This window comes from Girardinichthys multiradiatus, chromosome 2, assembly GCF_021462225.1.
Source record: "Girardinichthys multiradiatus isolate DD_20200921_A chromosome 2, DD_fGirMul_XY1, whole genome shotgun sequence".
NCBI classification, from domain to species: domain Eukaryota; kingdom Metazoa; phylum Chordata; class Actinopteri; order Cyprinodontiformes; family Goodeidae; genus Girardinichthys; species Girardinichthys multiradiatus.
In genome coordinates, this window is record NC_061795.1 from 38,187,618 (window position 1) to 38,210,451 (window position 22,834).

The window sequence follows — 22,834 nt, forward strand, 5'->3', positions numbered from 1 at the left end:
AGTCAGCAGTTAATCATACTTATTTTTCTTCAAACAGAATGAACAGATCCCTTTACAGAGTATTAGAAAAAGACATGGCAAAATGGTAAATGTTTAGACACTATTTATAAGAAAAAAGGTATCAAAACAAATCAAACTTTTTTTTTAAATCTCAGTGAACTTAATTTAAAAAAACAATTAAATTTGCTTTAAACTAAGTGAACGCATTAGAACATAGTAAACACAGCAACATGTCCTGAACTATCTTCAAGAACACAAGTACTTCCATGACTCAGCAGAGTTTCATTCAAACAGCTGTGCTGGATTACGTGAGTCATGGAGCTGTGTCTAAGCTCTCTGCATCACCACTGTTTGTGTCATCTTCTGTAAAGAAAATGTGCTGCACTTGCAGTGTCTCTCTGTCTAAAAGCAGTGCATGAACTCTGCTGAGTCTTTTTCTGCTTTTGAGGTTTCCTGACAGATGTCTTTTTTGGAGATGTTTCTGGAAGAGGCACGTGAATTGGCTTCCAGGGGATGGGATTGCAGAAGCTGGGTGCTGGATACGATCTGTCATAGGGACCTGAGTAAAAACCATCCATTTCAATTATTACATGACATGCATCATTAAGTAGAATGAAGCCTATCTAGCTCACGGTTAATATTAATGTTACTGCACATATATTAGATAAATCAACACTTTTTAGTTCGATGACTTAAATAACCTTACTTGTAGGGTATGAATGTGTTTTGGGACTTGCTCTGGTTTTCTCATTGGCTTTCGTCAGCCACTCCTTAAATTTCTCCTCTGCCTTCCTGCGACGCTCTCTGTCCTGCTCCTCCTTCAGGACAGCTTCCATCTGTTCAATAAAAAAAAAACCTTTACTATCCTTTCTTAAAGGTTTTTGAAAAAAAAAACAAAGCCAAAAAAAAATAAATGTGACCTTCTCCTTCTTTTCCTTTTCAAGTTTTTCTTGGTTCTTCTTTTGCAGCCAGTCATTGTATTTTTGCTGGGCTTTCCGTTCAATCTCCGTTTGTTTTTCCTGTTGTCTCTGCATCTCCTCCTCTTCTTTTCTCAGTTTTATCAATTGCTCATGCCTTTCCTTATGACAACAAGGATATATAAAAAGAAAAAATCTAATTCTTCAGGTTTTTTTTTTGGTTTTTTTTTACACAGCTTCATATCACAATTCTATACTTTTCCAGACTTGAATTTCTAGAGATGTTGGTCCTTTTTCGGGCCATTTTTTAAATGATAAATACAAAAGGTACACAACAAGCTTCTAAAGGTTTCTGGCTTTAAATGTAAAATGGACAAACAGATGGATGGACAAATAATAGGATGGTTGGTGATGAACGGAAAGATGGATGGATTGATAGAAAGCCAGAAAGATGGATGAATGAATGGATGAATGGATACTGGTGGTTCCAAGAGTCTCTAGAAGTAGAATGGGAGGCAGATCATTTAGTTATCAGGCTCCTCTCCTGTGGAACCAGCTCCCAGTTTTAGTCCGTGAGGCAGACACCCTGTCTACTTTTAAGGCTAGGCTTAAAACTTTCCTTTTTGATTAAGCTTATACAGGGGTTGGACAATGAAACTGAAACACCTGGTTTTAGACCACAATAATTTATTAGTATGGTGTAGGACCTCCTTTTGCGGCCAAGACAGCGTCAATTCGTCTTGGGAATGACATATTCAAGTCCTGCACAGTGGTCAGAGGGATTTTAAGCCATTCTTCTTGCAGGATAGTGGCCAGGTCACTACGTGATACTGGTGGAGGAAAACGTTTCCTGACCCGCTCCTCCAAAACACCCCAAAGTGGCTCAATAATATTTAGATCTGGTGACTGTGCAGGCCATGGGAGATGTTCAACTTCACTTTCATGTTCATCAAACCAATCTTTCACCAGTCTTGCTGTGTGTATTGGTGCATTGTCATCCTGATACACGGCACCACCTTCAGGATACAATGTTTGAATCATTGGATGCACATGGTCCTCAAGAATGGTTCTGTAGTCCTTGGCAGTGACGTGCCCATCTAGCACAAGTATTGGGCCAAGGGAATGCCATGATATGGCAGCCCAAACCATCACTGATCCACCCCCATGCTTCACTCTGGGCATGCAACAGTCTGGGTGGTACGCTTCTTTGGGGCTTCTCCACACCGTAACTCTCCCGGATGTGGGGAAAACAGTAAAGGTGGACTCATCAGAGAACAATACATGTTTCACATTGTCCACAGCCCAAGATTTGTGCTCCTTGCACCATTGAAACCGACGTTTGGCATTGGCATGAGTGACCAAAGGTTTGGCTATAGCAGCCCGGCCGTGTATATTGACCCTGTGGAGCTCCCGACGGACAGTTCTGGTGGAAACAGGAGAGTTGAGGTGCACATTTAATTCTGCCGTGATTTGGGCAGCCGTGGTTTTATGTTTTTTGGATACAATCCGGGTTAGCACCAGAACATCCCTTTCAGACAGCTTCCTCTTGCGTCCACAGTTAATCCTGTTGGATGTGGTTCGTCCTTCTTGGTGATATGCTGACATTACCCTGGATACCGTGGCTCTTGATACATCACAAAGACTTGCTGTCTTGGTCACAGATGCGCCAGCAAGACGTGCACCAACAATTTGTCCTCTTTTGAACTCTGGTATGTCACCCATGACAGGTGTTTCAGTTTCATTGTCCAACCCCTGTAGTTAGAGTGGCATAAGTTATCCTGAGCTATCTCTATAGTTATGCTGCTATAGGCTTAGGCTGCTGGAGGACATAATGACCACTTTCACCCTCTTCGCTACATTCTCACACTACTCTCCAATTCTGCATTATTTGCTGTTATTTCAGCTTTTAACTTTGTTCTCTCTCTTTTCTCTTCCTAGAAGCTACACCTGGCCTGACTCTGTGTCTACCTGTGACACATTCATGGAGCGGGGCATTGTCCAAGCTTCTGCTGGCAACAACTTAATGCTCACCTTCTACCGATGATCTACATGGCCCTGTCTTTCAGTGTTTAACTCTTTCTCTCTCCTAGATATAGCAATTGACTGAGCTTTTACTGTAACTAATTATATGTTCTCTCTTTCAGACTCTAACCTTGAAAACTGGCTCAAAGTTTATCTGTTCTTTCTTTCTATATGAAACGACTAAAGGAGCTACATCCATTAACATTTACTTTTCCTTCCCATAGAAAGGACTCCTGGATCAGTGCTTCTGTGTTCTTTTTCCTTCTCTGCTCTGTTCTCTCTAACCCCCAGTCGGTCGTGGCAGATGGCCGCTCACACTGAGCCTGGTTCTGCTGGAGGTTTCTTCCTGTTAAAAGGGAGTTTTTTCTCACCACTGTCGCTACATGCATGCTCAGTATGAGGGATTGCTGCAAAGTCAACGCCAGTGACTGTCCACTGTCTCTACATGCTCATCTGGAAGGAGGGAATGCTGCAAGTCACTGACTGGATGCAATCTGCTGGGTTTCCTTAGATAGAAAAACTTTTTATCCAATTTGAATAAATAACTGAATCTGACTGCACTGTTCAATGGTTAGGATTAATTAGAATGCATGTGCCTGACTTGAAATCTATATGATTCGATTGAACTGGCTTAGCTCATTTTAAAGTTACCCACCTTTCACACAGTGCAACAGGAAACAACACTCTCCAATTATTTTTACCTCTGCCTTTCACCCTCCCTGTTCGATGGAGTAAGGGGGAGTCAGGTTTAGCCTAAACTGGCTCAGTTATGGTTGAGGTGCAAACACACCCTCCATTTCTGCTACCTGTACGACCCCTTCTCTTTTCCAATGGTTATAATCAGTCTGACAGAGAGAGGTACCCCCAATCCTTGTGGTTTTTAGTACAACAATGGCCATCAGTGGTCTCTAGATGGAAAAACTTTATCAGTTTATTATCTTACTTAGTACCCCTACACATAGCCCATTCTAAAATGGCCAAACTCTAACACGCAGTAGTTTAATCTAACCTCCCCAACAACCCTATACCATTCCAAACCCTTTGTGAAGTGCCTTGAGACGACATGTGTTGTGAATTGGCGCTATACAAATAAAAAGTGGATGGATGGATGCAATTGAACAATTGTGTATGGAATGAAGCCTAGAAACACCAAACATTTCATATTAATATTTGTATTTATTTTCCATGCATATTCAGACATTAAAAAATCTTTTATCAAATTTAAATCATATGTTCACTGTAAAAATGGTCAATCTAATCAAATGCCCTATTATTCCATACTCTCAGTACTCACAATCTGGTCATATTAAAAGCATAGCATTTAAGCCAGTTTTTACTTACTTTTTCTCTTTTAACTTTTAACCACTCATGGATCTTTTCTTCTATAACAACCTTCTTCTGCTCCTGTTCCCTTTCCTGTTGTTCTTCTTTTTCTCTGAGTAAGCGTCCCTGCATTAAGAGACATTAAGCAGTGGTCCTGTGAAACAACTTGATGAATAGCAGACTGAGTAGAAGTGTGTTACTTTTAACTTGTGAATCAACATTAACAGAAACATCCTCTTGCCTCTTCTGCTTTCTTCTCCAGCCTAAAACGATCCTCTTTAGCTTTGCTCAGCAGCCACATCTCCCAAGCACTGAGTGGAGGTGAGCTTACTGGCTGCACAGTTGCACTGACCTTCTGTTTTAAAGGCGTCCTGGGCAGCTCGGATCTATAAATGTTACAAATAGGTGGAAATAAGCTCCAAAATAACAAAAATACCAAATGTGAGTTGGAGTTAATGCGGTACCTAGGTAGTGATGCGCAGAGTCTCGAGTCCTCGCTGAGCCTGGGTGAAGTCTGCTGAGCTGCGATGAACCCTAAGTCTTCTTCATCGCTGTCGAAGCTGTCATGATAGATGGGGGAAAGCAGCGAAAACGTATCTTCATCGTCAGACACAACGCCGTTATCCAACCCTTGGACTGTGTGGAAGTTTTTCTCCTTGTCGGTCTTGACGGGAGTCGAGCTGAAGCCTTCGGATGCAGAGGCAGGAAACTTGGACATCCTTCTTTCAGACATTAGTAGCCGATGTCTGCGGCTAAACACGCAAATGACAGAACAAAGGTTTGATCTGCACGTTTTTTAAATCAGCAGTTGGTGTGTAAGTCGTTAATTATGTGAACTGGAAATGACCCACAATATCCATCTATTCCATGCAATGCTATTGATCTGTTTACAGTTAGCAACATTGAGCTAGTCAGCTAACTTTAGCATTAGCATGCGTAATTTCTAGAGTGGGCGTTAAAGGTCAAAAAGGTATTGCGAATAACTTTAAAGTAACAAGCAAATTCTTGTAAAAAATAATTGTTCACCTTTGCAATAGAGTTCGAATATGTCTCTTCTGTGCTGCTCTCTTTATCCAGGTGAGCTGGAGCCAATTTAACTACAGTTTCTTTTTCCCATGATACACCACGCCCCCCAAGCTCTCGTGGACGCTAGGGGTTACCATAGTGACGTCGAATGCTTTGCTTTTAGTTGCGCGAGAAGATCACTACCTGTAAACAGACGAAACTACTTAAAATAAAGCTTTTTTGCATTCATAATTGAGTTTTGTTACATGATTATCTCGTTCAACAATTTGAAATCCTCCAAAACATTAAATTAATTATCCTATTTGATAGGTTTTGCTAGTTTTCTAACTGACTAAAGTTTGCATTCTTCTTTTAAAATAGCAATCTAGTTCAGTGGCAGTATTGCAGGTACATCTAAAAAAAATTTTAATCAGAATATCATGAAAAACATTTCAGTATTTTTTTTATCAATCATTTCAGAAAGAGGAGCTCACATGTTATGTTGAATTAAATATTTCAATCCCTTTTTTCTTGTAATGTTGATGATTATGCCTTACAGACACAAAACCCCGAAATTTAGTGTATGAGGAAAACATTTACTTTTGAAAATAAGTTCATTATTGCAAAGTCATGGTGTTACACACTAATCATTTGGTTAACTCAAAACACCTGCAACGGTTTACTGAGGCTGTACTATGCCATAACAAGAAAATTATCTTTCCCTTGCCTAAAAACTGTAAATATAGACTGTTTGAACAAAACTTTCAAAAGCGTGTTTTCCCTAAATAAATGTTGCATATGGATGGTATATATATTTACAAAATAATTTTTAAATAATGTGTTTTTTGTGGTAATTCTTCAACTACTTTGGTAAATGTTTTATATCATTGACATTATAAAAGGGATGGAGGGAAGTAACAATAAAACACTTGTTGGTGGTTTGAGACATCAAAAGTGATTTGTTTAGTTGTTTTAGGCTTTAAAAAAAGGAGAACACAATACGGTACTAGAACCAGTACAAACTAAAATCAATTGTGGTTTACCAATTTAACATCTAATAAAGCACATCAACAGTGTGGGGAAAATAAGACATTCAACTAAAGTTTAAGAAGCACCTTACCAAGCTATGTTACAACTTTACTAAAGCTTGAATAACCAAAGGAGCTAAATTAAAAAGGCTTTCAATCATTAACCAAATTAAACAAAAAGGTGAAACTTCTGAACATACCTTAGCTAACAAGCCAAGGTCAACATTTTTACAAGACACCCAAACAAAGAGACGAGCTGTTCAGATTAAATCACAGCCGCCCTCATTGACAGGTTATCTGGGGTTAAATAGGTGAGCCTCTTCTGTGGTTGGAGGAGCAGGAGACGAACCGTCCACTGGCAGGAGTTAGGAGAGGTCACCCTATCCCAGATGTGTAACTGTACGGCAGGGCCGGCAAATCATCAACCTACAACTGCACAGTCTTAAGCAAACCAAAGGGCCTCAGGCCATAGGTTTTTATAAAATACAGGTCCTTCTCAAAATATTAGCATATTGTGATAAAGTTCATTATTTTCCATAATGTCATGATAAAAATGTAACATTCATATATTTTAGATTCATTGCACACTAACTGAAATATTTCAGGTATTTTATTGTCTTAATACGGATGATTTTGGCATACAGCTCATGAAAACCCAAAATTCCTATCTCACAAAATTAGCATATCATTAAAAGGGTCTCTAAACGAACTATGAACCTAATCATCTGAATCAACGAGTTAACTTTAAACACCTGCAAAAGATTCCTGAGGCCTTTAAAACTCCCAGCCTGGTTCATCACTCAAAACCCCAATCATGGGTAAGACTGCCGACCTGACTGCTGTCCAGAAGGCCACAATTGACACCCTCAAGCAAGAGGGTAAGACACAGAAAGACATTTCTGAACGAATAGGCTGTTCCCAGAGTGCTGTATCAAGGCACCTCAGTGGGAAGTCTGTGGGAAGGAAAAACTGTGGCAGAAAACGCTGCACAACGAGAAGAGGTGACCGGACCCTGAGGAAGATTGTGGAGAAGGGCAAATTCCAGACCTTGGGGGACCTGCGGAAGCAGTGGACTGAGTCTGGAGTAGAAACATCCAGAGCCACCATGCACAGGCGTGTGCAGGAAATGGGCTACAGGTGCCGCATTCTCCTGACCTGGGCTACGGAGAAGCAGCACTGGACTGTTGCTCAGTGGTCCAAAGTACTTTTTTCGGATGAAAGCAAATTCTGCATGTCATTCGGAAATCAAGGTGCCAGAGTCTGGAGGAAGGCTGGGGAGAAGGAAATGCCAAAATGCCAGAAGTCCAGTGCCAAGTACCCACAGTCAGTGATGGTCTGGGGTGCCGTGTCAGCTGCTGGTGTTGGTCCACTGTGTTTTATCAAGGGCAGGGTCAATGCAGCTAGCTATCAGGAGATTTTGGAGCAGTTCATGCTTCCATCTGCTGAAAAGCTTTATGGAGATGAAGATTTCATTTTTCAGCACGACCTGGCACCTGCTCACAGTGCCAAAACCACTGGTAAATGGTTTACTGGCCATGGTATCACTGTGCTCAATTGGCCTGCCAACTCTCCTGACCTGAACCCCATAGAGAATCTGTGGGATATTGTGAAGAGAACGTTGAGAGACTCAAGACCCAACACTCTGGATGAGCTAAAGGCCGCTATCGTAGCATCCTGGGCCTCCATAAGACCTCAGCAGTGCCACAGGCTGATTGCCTCCATGCCACGCCGCATTGAAGCAGTCATTTCTGCCAAAGGATTCCCGACCAAGTATTGAGTGCATAACTGTACATGATTATTTGAAGGTTGACGTTTTTTGTATTAAAAACACTTTTCTTTAATTGGTCGGATGAAATATGCTAATTTTGTGAGATAGGAATTTTGGGTTTTCATGAGCTGTATGCCACAATCATCCGTATTAAGACAATAAAAGACCTGAAATATTTCAGTTAGTGTGCAATGAATTTAAAATATATGAATGTTAAATTTTCATCATTACATTATGGAAAATAATGAACTTTATCACAATATGCTAATATTTTGAGAAGGACCTGTACAAAGAAAACATTTTTCCCTGTGTTTGAGTTGTGCCTTTTGTTTATGTATCTTGCCATAGATTATCAATTTGTTTTATGTTCACATATGGACTGAGAAAACAGACCTCATTCAAAATGCAAGTCTCAATGTGTTAATACCTAAATTATATTAACAGGGATTGCTTGCATGTTGACGCACTGGACCTTCAAACGTCTTTTGACTCTTTTCATTTGCCCTAAGACTCCCTGTCTTATTTACTTTTACATACCATTTTTTATGGACCAGTATACAGGTGAATAGTTTCTGTTTAGATCAATTACTATTCTGATTGGTTTAAAGCAAAAAGGGACTTTTTAAACACAATAGTCACACGTCATCTGTTTTTCTGATCTGTGCCTGCCAGGGCAATCCTTCTTTTTTTCCTCAGACTCATCGGTTTATTGGGATAAAACGTTTGTCTCATAACATTGATCTCATTGTAGCCAAGCTGCACTCTGTCTCAGTCCAGTCTAACGTTATGAGTCTAATTACCAGCAGGCGACTCTAAATGAGCTTACTTATTGAGGGCCAGTTTTACTGGGAGGTGTGACATTTGGAGCGAGTTTGCAACGACGTGCAGCATAGGTGTATTATTTGTTGTATTTTATCTTTGTTGCTGCTTAATCTCTTTGCTAAAGGGAGCTGATTTTAAAAAAGTGACTGCAAGCATTGCAAACAATAACCAAGAGTGCTTCATTATCTTTAAAAGGTTAAAGTTTAACATTAGTTATGAGCAATGTGCAGCTAGATGACAAAACAAATTGAGGGAATAATCTTTTATGTGACCTAAGGGAAAAAAAAAAAAACCTAATAAAGAAATGGGTGTGGCATTCAGTTTACAGATCATTAACAGCATGAAAAGTGTTTTGAAGTTTTAAGCTCTGTTATGAAGTTTGTTTTAAAGTCATTTGAAAAAAAGATTTTTACAACAGATATTACACATTTTAATACTTGTATTATCTGCGTATTTTACTTCATTCTAACAGGTTATTCGCAAATCATGGAAAATGATGGGCATAGGGAACCAGATTATTACAAATTTTCAACAAATTTGTAGTAAATAAGTTGAAGACAGTGGTTTGAAACTGACTGAGTTTTTGTTTTTGTTTTTGCTTTTTAGAGAGTCTAAAAATATTTTGGAGATCTTTTCTAATTTTGCACAATGTGTCAGATTCCTGTAAGGTGACCACAGTTCTGAGTAATATGAGAACACAGGAAAAGCAGCCACAAACACAGACAGAATGTGTCTGATCTGTCTGTATTTAAGCTCAGAAGTCGCACCAGGTTGCAGAATTCCAGTTCTGCTCCCTGATGTTTGTGCTTCACAAGAAGATGAGTTCTCATTAAGCATGAGCTGGAGCAGTACTGCCATTTCTAACCTAACGAAGCAGCAAAAGATTTACCTCCCAATGCTGTTGCAATGGCGGCAGGAGAATTGAAAACAGTGCTGAACGGCAGGGGGGGTTTCCAGACTCCTCTTCTGGACCAGAGACCACGGAAGAAGTCTCGCAAGAAGCTCCAAGTTGTCATTTGTGTTCTGCTTGTGGAGTTGTGTGAGAGGTTTACATTCTTTGGGATTGTATGTAACATGATTCTGTTCTGCACCGTGAAGCTGGGCTATGACAACTATCTGGCTGCAACTGTCAACCTGTGCTTCATAGGAACCAGCACCCTGACCCCAGTTCTGGTTGGGTGGTTTGCAGAAACCTGCTTAGGAAGGACTAAGGTCCTTTACTTGTGTGCATTTCTTCATTTCTTTGGTAAGAGAGAGGGAGAGCTGTTGATAAGATGATATTTAAAATGCAGCGTTGCTTTTATTGTTGCTTTAGTATTTTACATCCTAATTTCTGGTAACATTTTAAAACCATGACACTTCAGTTAATTGTTTTTCTGCCTTTACAAAATTAGATTTATTTGAATGCAAAAAAAAACAAACAATTTTGGTAAGTTCTTCTTTAACACTTCCTTTACCCTAATTTTTGCAGGCAAATATTTAAATAACTCCTAATTGTTATACTTTAGTTCAAGTAAGACACACATATGAAAAATCTTTTAATGTCTCAATTAAAAGTTTTCCAGGCAATCTGAAGGTCTCTGACAGATTTTCTTAAGACTGGCTGTTTTTTCACACCTTTATGGTAAAGTCCTTGTATCGATCCTAGCAGCATGCCGGTTGTGGAATTTTTTCTAAACAAAATTTCAAATTCCATAAAAAACTTCCAGTCCAGCCTTTTTTGTCAGGTTCCAGTTGTTTTAAATTTTTAGGTTATTGTTTCAATGTAAATCAGGGCAAGTTTAGGTGATAGCTGAAAAACAAAGTTCTTCAGGTGTATTATTATGTAGGAATTGCAGATAATTGTGACACCAGTGATTTAAAACAGTTATTTCTTGCAGTTTGTTTATATTCCAACTGAATGAATGTACTTAAATTAAAGGCTGGATTTTTCTTGTTTTGTATGATTTTACGTTACAGCATAAAATGGGAATTAATTTTAACTCTTTGTACACATCTTTACCAGGGATGCCAACAGTCTTAAAATGTGCTGTTTTTGAATTCCATCATCTTTGGTATGTTAAATACAGATTTAAATAAAGAAATTAGAAAAAAATAGTCTTTGTAACTGACTGCTAGTAGCAAATATACTGTTTTCTCTTCACACCACATTGGTTCATCCCTTGGGTTTTTGAGCCTTTTAATATCTGAATGACTCAAAGATCAGTTATTTTCAATAACTAACAACAAATACTCCTCCTTAACTTCTTAGATACATGAAAAAGCAGCCAATGCTCAAAGAGAAGAAAACTGTTAAAGATCTTGAGAAAGACTGAACAGCTATTAATAAATACCACAATAACAATTATTAAAAAGTCTCTTTCTTTGAAAGCAAGTATAAAGAGATGACAAAGAGATGACATAAGGTTTTTGCACAGCGCTGAAATTGTGGTCTACCCTAGGCACAGCCATGCTGCCAGTTGTTGCGTTTCCATTTGAAGATTTCTACATTGACACTCATCACATGACCCACAAGCTGGACCCCATGGAGCAGCAGGTCTTGTTTTATTTGGGCCTGCTGGCTGCCGTGCTCGGCATCGGTGGGATCAGGGCCATCCTCTGTCCGATGGGAGCCTACAGTCTGCAGAGCTATAACCAGCACCAGCTCCTGTCGTTCTTCAACTGGTGGGTGAGGTGGTTTTCTGGATCCAAACACTGATGTGATTTTAAATGCCAAGCAAAAACATACATTTCTTACCATTGTTTAACTGACTTGTCATTTAAAATGTCTTACAGTGAAAACCGTTGTCAAAATGTCAGTTCTATTAGCACATGCTTGTAGTAAAATGAAATAATTTTTTTGCGACTTCTCAGTTTGTTGGAGCAACTGAGTTAAATTATTGCTTTAACATTGTTTGTCATTTTGTTTAGGTTCTACTGGTTGGTGAATCTAAATTCCACTGTGGTGTTTTTGGGCATCGCTTACATCCAGCAGTCCGTGGCCCAAAATCTGGGCTTCCTCATCCCTTTCACCTCTGTGCTGCTGGCTCTCATTGCCATCCACATGATGCGGAGCAAACTCACCTACAAACCCACGAGAGGTACTTGTAGAAAACTTAAAATAAATTCATTTTTATTACGGTACCATTATCTGACAATCTATACATTCTGGAGAAATTCAAACTTTAAATTGAGCAGTTTTATTTAGTGAGTGTGTTAACAAACATTGACACAGTCACAGGGTTGTATCTCAATAAATGTATCTGAAACATTTTTTAAATTCATACTTTACTTTTTAGGGTAAGTAGAGTTTGTGTGGGGGTGGGGGGGGGGAGGGGGTGTCCCTGGCCTTGGTCAGTGCTGGGCTGTTGTGGAAGCTGGTGGGAAACAGTGGGTACCCCCCACACATTTCTGCTTTTCTCCTAAGCTCCTTGCTTGCTTGCATTCTTTTACTCCTAACTTTTTATCTCTTAGCCAAAATTATGGAAATATTGGACTAAAACTACTTCTAACCAGCGACTCCCAAGGATTATTGTTATTTTTATTTTTTTTCTAAAGAATTTTGATGTTTTTATAATCGAACTCGAAAGAAGGACAAGTTGACACCAGCTAATCAGAACAAAATGCCTCCTTTCACCACAGAGGACTTTGACAAACTTTTACAGAAATTGGCTGTTTTGGAGATGAAAATCCATCGACTAGAAGTGAATGTGGAGGTGAATATGGGGTACAGCGATGATTCAACTCTGCCTGTGATCCCAAACAGTGACAGCCAGCTCAACAACTCAGCCGGCAATCAGAACACTGAGAATAAACCTACCGGATAACCCCCTGGCATGTTTTAGGCACATGCCCAAAAAATCAAAGTGGACAACTCACTGGAAGATCTCAGCAATTAAATGAATTAGACTGGCCAGAATTACAGAGAAATGTCCCCGTTTCGCCTGGGAAAAGGAGACTTCAACAGTGAGCTGCTGTCACAACAACTGATAGGAGTGAGACAGCTGGAGTTCTCCTCCAAAACTGATTTGCTCCACTACAGAATGAAAACCAGGAAAATGATCCATCTTCTGAGATCAATAAAAGGTTTGTGAACAACCTTCATTCTAAACAGTCTTCTCCTAAATTGCCAGAGAAAAGTACCCCACCGGACCAAGAACCCTAATAGTGGGCAACACAGCTGTGGATGGAATTAAAAATTTCTGCAACAAGAAAAACACAGAAGTTATGATTGGTACCAGTAACGTAGTGTCTGATATCTCAGAGAATATTCTTGCAATCACAGAAAAGCGGCCGTCTCTAAAAAACCTTATTATACACTGTGGAGCCATGGATGACGTAGCTAAGAAAAAATCAGAAGGACTGAAGGAAGATTTCACTCGTCCTCTGAATATTGTTGGAGGTCTCAATATCAAGGTGTTTCTCAGCGGACCCTTTGCACCGATTTTCTGTGGAGATAAGATTTTTTCTAGACTTCTGATGATTAATAAGTGGTTGAAAAAAACATGTGCTACTACACCTGTGAACTTCATCAACAACTTTAATATTTTTTTGGAAAAAAGACAACTCTTCAAGCAAGATGGTTTCTCCATCATAATCCTCTGGAGAAGTGGACCCCCCCATTATACCCCCATCCCCCCAAACCCAGACCCAGACCGACACCCCGGTAAACCCCCCTCACCCCAGACCGCACAGAACTCTCCCATCTCCCCACTGAGCCCGCTTTTTGCTTTACTGGATTCTGATAACATGAAAGGAACTCTTAAAATCGGGACCCAAATGTCTCTGACATCTTCTCCATTCAACACCCCTCGTGGCCGAGGCCCTGCTACTGAATAAACATCTTCCAAATGCCGCAGAGCCCCACCACCTCCTAATCTATCTCCTCCTAATCAGGACCTTCAAATCACTTCTCTGTGATACAGTCTGGGTCCCAGTGGTAACTCTATCAGAAATGAGCGAAAGACTGGACTCCAGGTTCACTATATTATCTATGAAGAGAGACTATACAGATATAACCTACAACTGAAAAATGCAAGGGAATCTTTCTTTTCTGAGATGATCAGCAAAAACATTAACAATGCTTGTGCATTATTTGTCACGGTCGACAGGTTAACAAACCTTCCTGTAACTGTAGCATCTGAACTCCACTCTATCAGGGCCTGCAATGAATTTGCTAACTTCTTCACTGAAAAAACCCAAAAGATCAGAGGGGCAGTCAGCACATCCACATCAACTCCAGTACCAATGTTGTCTCCAACTAGAACTGATTTTCCTAATTTCACCAAATAAACTACAAAAACTTAGAAGAAATCGTACAGCAACTAAGCTCTTCTTCCTGCTGTCTCGATCTTTTATCCACAGTTTTCCTTAAGAAAGCTTTGCCTGTAATAACATCTGATTTAACACAAATAATAAACACGTACCTTTTGTCAGGTGTTTTCCCCCAGGCCCTGAAAACAGCAATTATCAAACCTCTATTGAAAAAGACCAACTTGGACAAGCTGCTACTACAGAACTACAGGCCTATATCAAACCTCCCCTTCATCAGTAAGATTATTGAAAAAGCTGTGTTTCAACAGTTAAACAACTTCCTAACAATGACCAACCGCTTCGATGTCTTGCAGTCAGGCTTCATGCTCACCACAGTACAGAGACTGCTCTTGTCAAGGTGTTCAATGACATCCGTATAAATGCAGACTGTGGAAGAATCACAGTGCTGGTATTATTGGACCTTAGTGCAGCATTCGACACTGTTGATCACTCCATTTTATTAGCGCACCTGGAAAACTGGGTCGGCCTTTCTGGTTCAGCACTCAATTGGTTTAAATCCTACTTGAAGGACAGGGACTTTTTTGTGTCAGTAGGTAACTTTACATCAGAGAGCAAAACATCACATGTGGTGTTCCCCATGGGTCCATCTTAGGGCCCCTTCTATTCAATATCTACATGCTCCCCCTAACTCAGATTTTAATAAACAACAACGTAAGTTATCATAACTATGCAGACGACACACAGCTATACGTTACGATGTCACCAGGTGACCATGAACCCATTCAAGCGCTGGGTAAATGCTTAGAAGAAATCAATGCATGGATGGGCCTAAATTTTTTTCAGCTGAATCAAAACAAAACTGAAGTAATAATCTTTGGACCAAAGGAAGAGCGTTTAAAAGTTAGCACACAGCTTCAGTTAATACAGCTAGAAACCACCAGTCAGGCTTGAAACCTGGGTGTAGTGATGGTCTCAGACCTGAACCTTCAGAGGCACATAAAGTAAGTAACAAGGTCGGCCTTCTATCACCTAAAGAACATCTCCAGGATTAAAGGACTAATGTCTCAGCAGGACCTTGAAAAACGAATTCATGCGTTCATCTTGAGTAGAACTGATTACTGCAACGGTGTCTTCACAGGTCTGCCTAAAAAGTCGATCAGACAGCTGCAGTTGATCCAGAACGCTGCTGCCCGCGTCCTCACTAGAACTAAGAAAGTGGAGCACATCACCCTGGTTCTAAAGTCCCTACACTGGCTCCCTGTAGCTCAGAGAATAGACTTTAAAATACTTCTGTTAGTCTATAAATCACTGAATGGCTTAGCACCAAAATACAGTACATTACAGACTTGTTGTCAGTGTATCAACCACCCAGACCTCTCAGGTCTTCTGGCTCAAATCTACTCTGCATACCCAGAACCAGAACCAAACATGGAGAAGCGGCTTTTAGTTCTTATGCTCCACTAATCTGGAATAAACTGCCAGAAAACTGTAAAAGCGCCGAATCCCTAAGTTGCATTTGTTTAGAGTGGCCTTTGACTGTGACATCGAAACATTATTAGTTACATTTTCAGTCCAATTTTCCTTTCATTTTCTTATCCATCATTCTATTCTCTTTATTTTACTTTATTTTATTTTTAATGACCTCTGTTGTTTGATTTTCTGTATCATTGTAATTCTTTTCCATATGGACAGCGCCTTGAGTGCCTTGTTGCTGAAAAGCGCTTTATAAATAAACTTGACTTGACTTGACTTCCCTTACATATGCAACACCACACAGCAGTATGGTTTTGGGGTGTGGAATGATGGGCCTTATGGACATGGGGGAGCACCATGCAGTGAAAAACATTTAGACATACACGTCTGCATTTGGCACAACACTTCACATTACCACAGACAAACAAACAAACACCACGGATGGGGGACTGTGCTAGTCCCCTAGCTCCCACTACGGAACCTGTGCTGGTGTGGTGGGGAATGGGGGTGTCGGGGTGGCTTGAGGGTCTCTGAAGACACCATGGGGGGACCCAGCAGGGGACTGCCCACCTTGGTGGAGTGTTATCTGCGTGGGTACTCGGGCTACGTCCTGGAGTGGTGGGCCCACTTCTGATGGCCAATGGCTCTCGGAGGTGTGTTAGGCTGGTTGAGGGATATGCTGGGCTCTAATGGGTATCCCTCCCTCTAGACTTATCAGGGATTGCCCCCCCCCAGGGTGAAATAGAATGTGGCCCTCCTACCTTTGTCCCTCTGGATACCGACTGCTGTAGTGAGCTGGTGCCTGCCCGATGTGTTGGGGGCTGCTTGTTGCTGGCCGGTCTTGGTGCTGGAGGTTGGTGCCAGCCCTGGGCCGCTGGAGGGGACGGGCTCCCAGGCATCCCCTGTGCTGCTGAGGGTGGTGGTGTGGCTGGGTCAGGGGGACTTGGTGCCCTGCATGTCGCTCTGTGGCTTTTTGGCCTGGGGGCTGCTGCTCCTGTGTCTTGCTGCCCTGGGGTGATGCTTTATGTCTAGCTGCTTGGGAATGCTGCTGAAGGTCTTAAAAACAAAGGTTACTATAACATCAATGTGGCTTCCCTACTTTGATGGAAAAATAAAGTTTATCACACAATTAGGATAGTGTCTTGAGATATCCTAATTACGTGATTAACTTTGATTGCCTACATGTGCAGATGAAGGCAACCATCTGCTCCATATGGTATGTCTGAAACTCTGCAACAGCACTGTCAAATTGGCGCTATATAAATAAAACTGAATTGAATTAAAAATAAATAATAATAAAAATTCAGAGTTAAATTCTGTGACTGCTGAAATTGAATTTGGGTCCCAATAAATGTGGAGGGTGATGTAAAATCGAGAAGGTCTAAAAGAGCACATGCGAGAACAAATGAAACACAAAATGTTTACAAGTTAGCCTTGCTTCCTGTTGGGACTGGTTTCAGGTGGATCTTTATTGACCACACTGGGAGTTTTTCTGAACTCTTTCAAAATGTGCTGCCTCCGGCATCGTCACCTGAGTGGAGATGTGGTGTCCTGGCTGGACCGGGCCAAGGAGAACAACGGTGGGCGGTACAGCGAGACCCATGTGGAAAATGTCAAAGTCTTGACGAAGCTCTTTCCTCTCTATGGGCTTCAGCTGCTGTACAGAGTCTGCATCACACAGGCACGTCATGATGGGCACATTTCAAGCTTTGATGTTTCATAAAATGCAAAGACGTTGACGAGATATTTTTCCACAGATTCCCTCAGGTTACTACATACAGACCATGAACTCAAACCTCCACCTCGGTGACCTTCTGCTGCCAATTGGTGCCATGAATGTCATGAGCATCCTACCTCTCCTGCTCTTAGCCCCCCTGATAGAGTTTGTGACAACCTTCTTCCTCTCCATTGAGAAAACTCCACTGGCACCTGCAAGGGTCATAAGTAAGAGTGCCACTGCCACACACTCCAAGTAAACTATACCTCTAACAGAACCTCACTACAAATATTTGTACATTTTTCTCACATTGCTCATTTTGAAACCACATCTTCCATCTGCGGCCCTCTTTTTCCATTGATCCGCCCTGTCCGTCCTTCCCTTCCAGCTTTGGGCCATACATGTGCTGCTGTGTCTCTCCTGGTGGCTGGTTTTTTGGAGCTACACAGGAAGGCCTACCCACTGGTAGAGCAGACCCTGTCTGGGAAGGTTCTGCATGTGTCATCCATGCCATGTTTCCAGCTGGCCCCTCAGTACATCCTGCTTGGTGTAGCTGAGGCTCTCGTCACTCCTGCATGTGAGTACAAATTCCCTTTTTAAGTCTTTAAGTTTCCTTGAAGACTTCAAGTTTATCAGAAGACTATCGTCAGACAGACCTTTAGTGGTCTCTTGTTTTTTATAGGTTCCCTCATATCCTTCCAGCTGATCCCAAGCCACATCAGGGGGATCTCCCTGCACTTTCTCACTCTATCCTACGGAGGGGGATGTTTACTTGGTGCCTTCATCATTCAGCTGGTGCATTTTTGCTCTAGAGGTAGAATTGAAAAACTACCAATGTGTTACATGTGTATCTTCATAAATTAGAATGTCACATAAAAGTAAAAGAACATTTGTAATTCAATTTAGAAAGTGAAACTTATATAGATTCATTACACTGGGTGACATTTTACAGTTAACGTAGATGATTATGTTATGGCTTAGAGCTAATAAAAACTCAAAACTGTTAGATTAAAAAATACTTTTAATACTTAAATGTTATCTTAAAGTCATTTTATGGCCTTAACGATCGTGAAAAGGGCTAGCTCGAAAGAGATCCCGTAGACTGTCAATAACCCTGCTGCAGAAAGTGGCTGTTCAGACTGCTGTATACAAGCTTATTAAAGGAAAGTTGTGTGAAAGGAAAAAAAAAAAAACAATACAAAGTTATCCCTAATATTTTCAGGGATTAATGTGAAGAAGAAAGTAAATCTTGTATTTAATTGGGAACATCAAAGTCCAATGATCTGGAAGAAGAGTGGAGAGACACACAATCCAAGTTGCTTTAGGTCCAGTGTGAAGTTTCCAGACAGTGATGGCAATCTAACAATGCCATTTGCTGGTCTTGGTCCTCAATCAAATAGTAAAAGGTAATGACCATGGTATCACTGTTCTTGGTTGGCAGCAAATTCCCCTGACCTAAATCCATAGAGAACCTATGGAGTATTGTCAAGAGGAAGATGAGAGACACCAGAACCAAGGATGCAAATGAAATAATATGCTTTGTTAACACCTCATCAGAGCCACAGGCTGTTTCCCTCCATGCCATGCTGCATTGATGTATTAATCCATGCATGCTTTGATAGGTGCAATGTAATATTCTGAGAATTATTGCCTGTAAACCACAATCGACAAAATTAAGAAAAGTGAGCACATATTTCACTTAGAGAAATTAATCCAGATATGCTTTTACTTTTTAAAATTTAAGAAATAAAGGAACTTTTTAAGGATGTTCCAATATTTTAAGAGGCAGCTGCATCTTCTTCTGGCAACAACTGGTGTTGACCCAAGAATGTTTCACTGCCAAAACAGGTAATTTCTACCCAAACTCTCTCCATGATGGGAATCTCGAGAGATTCTTCTTCCTTCTGGCCTTGCTGATGACGATAAATACTCTCCTGTTCTGGAGATTATCATACAGGTATGGTATTATCCCAAGAAAATAGGATGCAATGAAGTTCTAATCCTTTTAACTCATGTAAAAGCAAATTACAGCCAATTAGGGTGCTTCTAAATGTCTCTTCTTGTTGCTGTTTAGGTACATGGACCTGAGTGTTCAGGGTAAACCACTGAACAGCAGCTCTCTGTCTGAGAAGCTGCTTCATTATAATGCCACACTGCGCTTCTACGACACCATAGAACATCTCTCTACTGACTCTGTTCTGTGACTGCCTTTACTGACATCACCCGATAGTGGCGCTGGCGCTGCATATTTCTGTGTCAATAATGTATAAAATGATATATTGTGAAGTAAAATTTATAAATACAAGTGCTCAAGTCTCTAAAAATGTGTGATTTTTACTGAAATTGACCATGTTAATTATATAGGTGTTATAAAAAGACAGTTTGAGTTGAATTGCCAGTTAAAGTCAAAGAGGTTAAAAAAACATACATATAGAGATATTACAACAAATAAATGCATATTAATCCAAAGGTATCTTTTATTGAGATTATAATGTGCATCAAAGGTGTAAAGATATTACAATAAACATTAAAGATTAGGTAAGGGTTTTGTAAACTAGAAATAATCTGAACATCTAGACATACACAAAATCTCTAAGAAAAAAGCAAGCAAATTAACAACAGCTATTTTAATACAAAATGTTTGCAACAATCAGCTAACTGCAACAAAAATCAAAGTCTTAAGCAAGAAGTAAACAAGAAGCACAATAACCACTGAAGATATTCTTTATCTATTTTTAGTAAAACATTTCTATTCTTATATATTAACATAGATTTATACACCATCTTGTATGTTGTCACTGCAAAATCCAGTTAATACAAAGAAAACTAGAAACCTGCAAGCAGCTTTGAAGGCCCTCACACCCCTCAGCGCAACTCGGGCTGTTGAGCGATCGCAGGAGCCTGGCATCGCCTCCTACACGCCACATACGATGACACCGCGTCACTTAAACACGTCGCCAGTAGGTGGCACTTTGAGCAACATGTCATATTATCTTCGGTCATGCAGAGTTTCAGTCTGGCAAAAAGCATTCAAAATTTCGAGTAAATCTGACCTTCCAGATGGAAGCTGCACTCACTTGTTTGTTTGTGGGTGGGGCTAAAACGACATCATCAATTGACTGTGTCAAAATGTCCATCATTAACTCATGATCATGTATACTACATTTCAAGTGGATCCGATGATGTATGAGGGAGATATAGCCCTTGAAGTGTCCTAGGGGGCGCTGTTGATCCAGATTTAAATGTAATCCAATAGAGCTGTTTGGGGGCTGACAAAGATCAAGAATATTCAGTTTGGAGTGAATGCATGTGTAATTTAGAGGCAAACGTATGGCCGTGGCGTGACATCATAATACGGCACGCCATCATAGCCACACTCTCCAGCTAAAGCAGTAAGTACTGGCGACTGTCTAAGACCATCATGTTATCTGTTACTTGGGACAGTTTCACATTGATTAGGTGAAGAACATCAAACACTGATTCTGTAAAGGAAAACGGGACACTTTCTGTTGTCAAGGGGCGGGGCTTCGATGATGTCAGCATCTGATCAGTGAATATTGTTGAGGCCTAGAGGCAGATCAATCCCAGAAGGTTTCATTTGTCTGTGACTTTCCTTGTAGGAGCTATATCAATGTAGTGTTTTATGGCAAGAAGTCATATTTTGAGGCGTGGCCACGCCCACACGCTTTCATGTATCAAAAAGCTTTTGATAACTTTTGATCCCCAATCCCTTAAGAGTATACTGAGTGATTTTCAAGTCTCTAAGTCAAAAGCTGTAGGAGGAGTTCGCTCAGATATGCGGGTTAGAAACGGCCAAAACAGGGTCAAAATGGCAACTTCAATCCAAAATGGCCGACTTCCTGTGGGGTTTGGACCAATGGTCCAAGATACTTTTTTGTAGGTCCTAAGAAGTGACATATGTATACCGAATTTCACAATCCTCGGTCAAAGCATGGCTTGGGGCTGATTTTTTGAAATATTCTAGGGGGCGCTGTGGACGAATTAGGCCACGCCCACCGAATATATGTCATCAGATCTTTGTGGGGGACTGGACAAGGATCAATCACATTGAATGTGATGCAGATCAGATGATCTATGTGGAAATTAGAGGCAAACGTATGGCCATGGCGTGACGTCTGAATTCGCGGCGCTGCCACGGCCACGCCCTTTTATGAAAAGACACTGTGCCTCAAACGAAGTTAGACCCACTAGTTATCTGTCTTCTGACACACTTTCAAGTTGATTGGGTCAAGAGGGTCAGAGAGGCAACTTTCCAAGTGAAAAAAGTGACTTCCTGTTCTGAGGGGGCGTGGCTTTGATGATGTCAGCATATGACCCCATAGGATTGTCGGGAACCCGAAGGTCCTCCTTGCTGCCAACTTTGGTGTGATTTGGAATTTGTTTGGGAAAGTTATTGCAATGTTTCACTTTCGGCGCGAATTCCAAGTTTGTGCCCCGGCCACGCCCCTTAAACATGGCCAAAAACTCACGATTTTGATAACTTTTAATCCCCCATCCCTTAACTGCATGTAGACCAAATATGAACCCGATAGCTCAAAATCCCTAGGAGGAGTTCGTTAAAGTTCGAGGTGAGTAAAAGTGAAAAACGGGCAAAAATTGGCCTTTGACCCAAAATGGCCGACTTCCTGTGCATTTTAGGGCATACCCCCAAGATACTTTTTTTCTTGTTTTGAGGTGCTCTAGCATTGTGCCAAATTTCACATCTCTACGCCTATCTCACGTTTGGGGCGTGGCTAAGTGGTTTGGCCACGCCCACTGACGACGACATTAAAGAACGAAAATTTCACGCGGGGGACAATTTGGGGTAAAATTTGGTGAGTTTTGGGGCATGGCAAAGTCCCCATATTGCCCCGCCAAAAGTCCCCGGAAAAAAGAATAAGAATTCGAGCGATTACAATAGGCCCTTGCAATTTTCCTGCTCGGGCCTAATAAATCTGCGTTCCAGACAGTTCATGATTACATGTGTGCATCCTTAACGCATCAACAACTTACGTATATCTCCCTTTTAAAGGTTCAGTCAAACTGGGATCTTCAAAAATTGTCAACATTGACAATTTTTTAACACTGAAAAATTGTCAAAACAAAACCCTGAACTCAGTCCCATAGAAAATTTGTGAGCAGTGCTGAGAAGGTGTGTCCAGGAAAGACCACCTACAAACCCGACTCTGCATGACCAAAATATACTTCAGAAAGCACAAAATGTTTGATGCAAGCCATGCAGTTTAAAATGAAATTTTATTAAATACTAAGGAAATGTAAAAGTAAAAAAATAAAATTTCTGTCATCCCTCTTGCATTTAGCAAATAGAGGTAATTTTGGTAATCCTAACTCAACTACAACTAAAAGCTTAGTCTGATTTAATGTCAGACAGTAAGAAAAAAAGGTTTGTCATTTTATACAGTGTATGTAAACATCTGGTTTCTACTGCATAATGGGACAAAACGTTTCCCATTTAAGGTTTAGATAATAATCGAAGTGTTGAAGA

At 40.7% G+C, this 22,834-nt stretch overlaps 2 protein-coding genes across 3 annotated transcripts; one reads left to right on the plus strand and one right to left on the minus strand.

The window, feature by feature from the left end:
- Positions 1-9: 9 nt before the first annotated feature.
- ccdc34 (coiled-coil domain containing 34) lies at positions 10-4,995 on the minus strand. Its single transcript, XM_047388502.1, has 6 exons — positions 4,727-4,995; positions 4,504-4,648; positions 4,281-4,388; positions 921-1,079; positions 707-836; positions 10-559 (listed from the first exon to the last, which is right to left on the minus strand). Exons 1-6 carry the CDS (start codon positions 4,993-4,995, stop codon positions 357-359), a joined length of 1,014 nt encoding a protein of 337 aa, XP_047244458.1. The 3' UTR covers positions 10-356.
- On the plus strand, positions 4,909-19,633 carry slc15a5 (solute carrier family 15 member 5). 2 transcript variants are annotated; one of them, XM_047388479.1, is made up of 9 exons: positions 4,909-5,040; positions 11,327-11,549; positions 11,796-11,965; positions 17,072-17,292; positions 17,369-17,555; positions 17,717-17,905; positions 18,011-18,142; positions 19,177-19,285; positions 19,403-19,633. In XM_047388479.1, the coding sequence occupies exons 2-9, from the start codon at positions 11,335-11,337 to the stop codon at positions 19,530-19,532; spliced, it is 1,353 nt and encodes a 450-aa protein (XP_047244435.1). In that variant the 5' UTR covers positions 4,909-5,040; positions 11,327-11,334; the 3' UTR covers positions 19,533-19,633. The 2 variants fall into 2 exon arrangements, with proteins under 2 accessions (XP_047244435.1, XP_047244430.1); XM_047388474.1 differs by lacking the exon at positions 4,909-5,040 and adding an exon at positions 8,345-10,131.
- Positions 19,634-22,834: the final 3,201 nt, after the last annotated feature.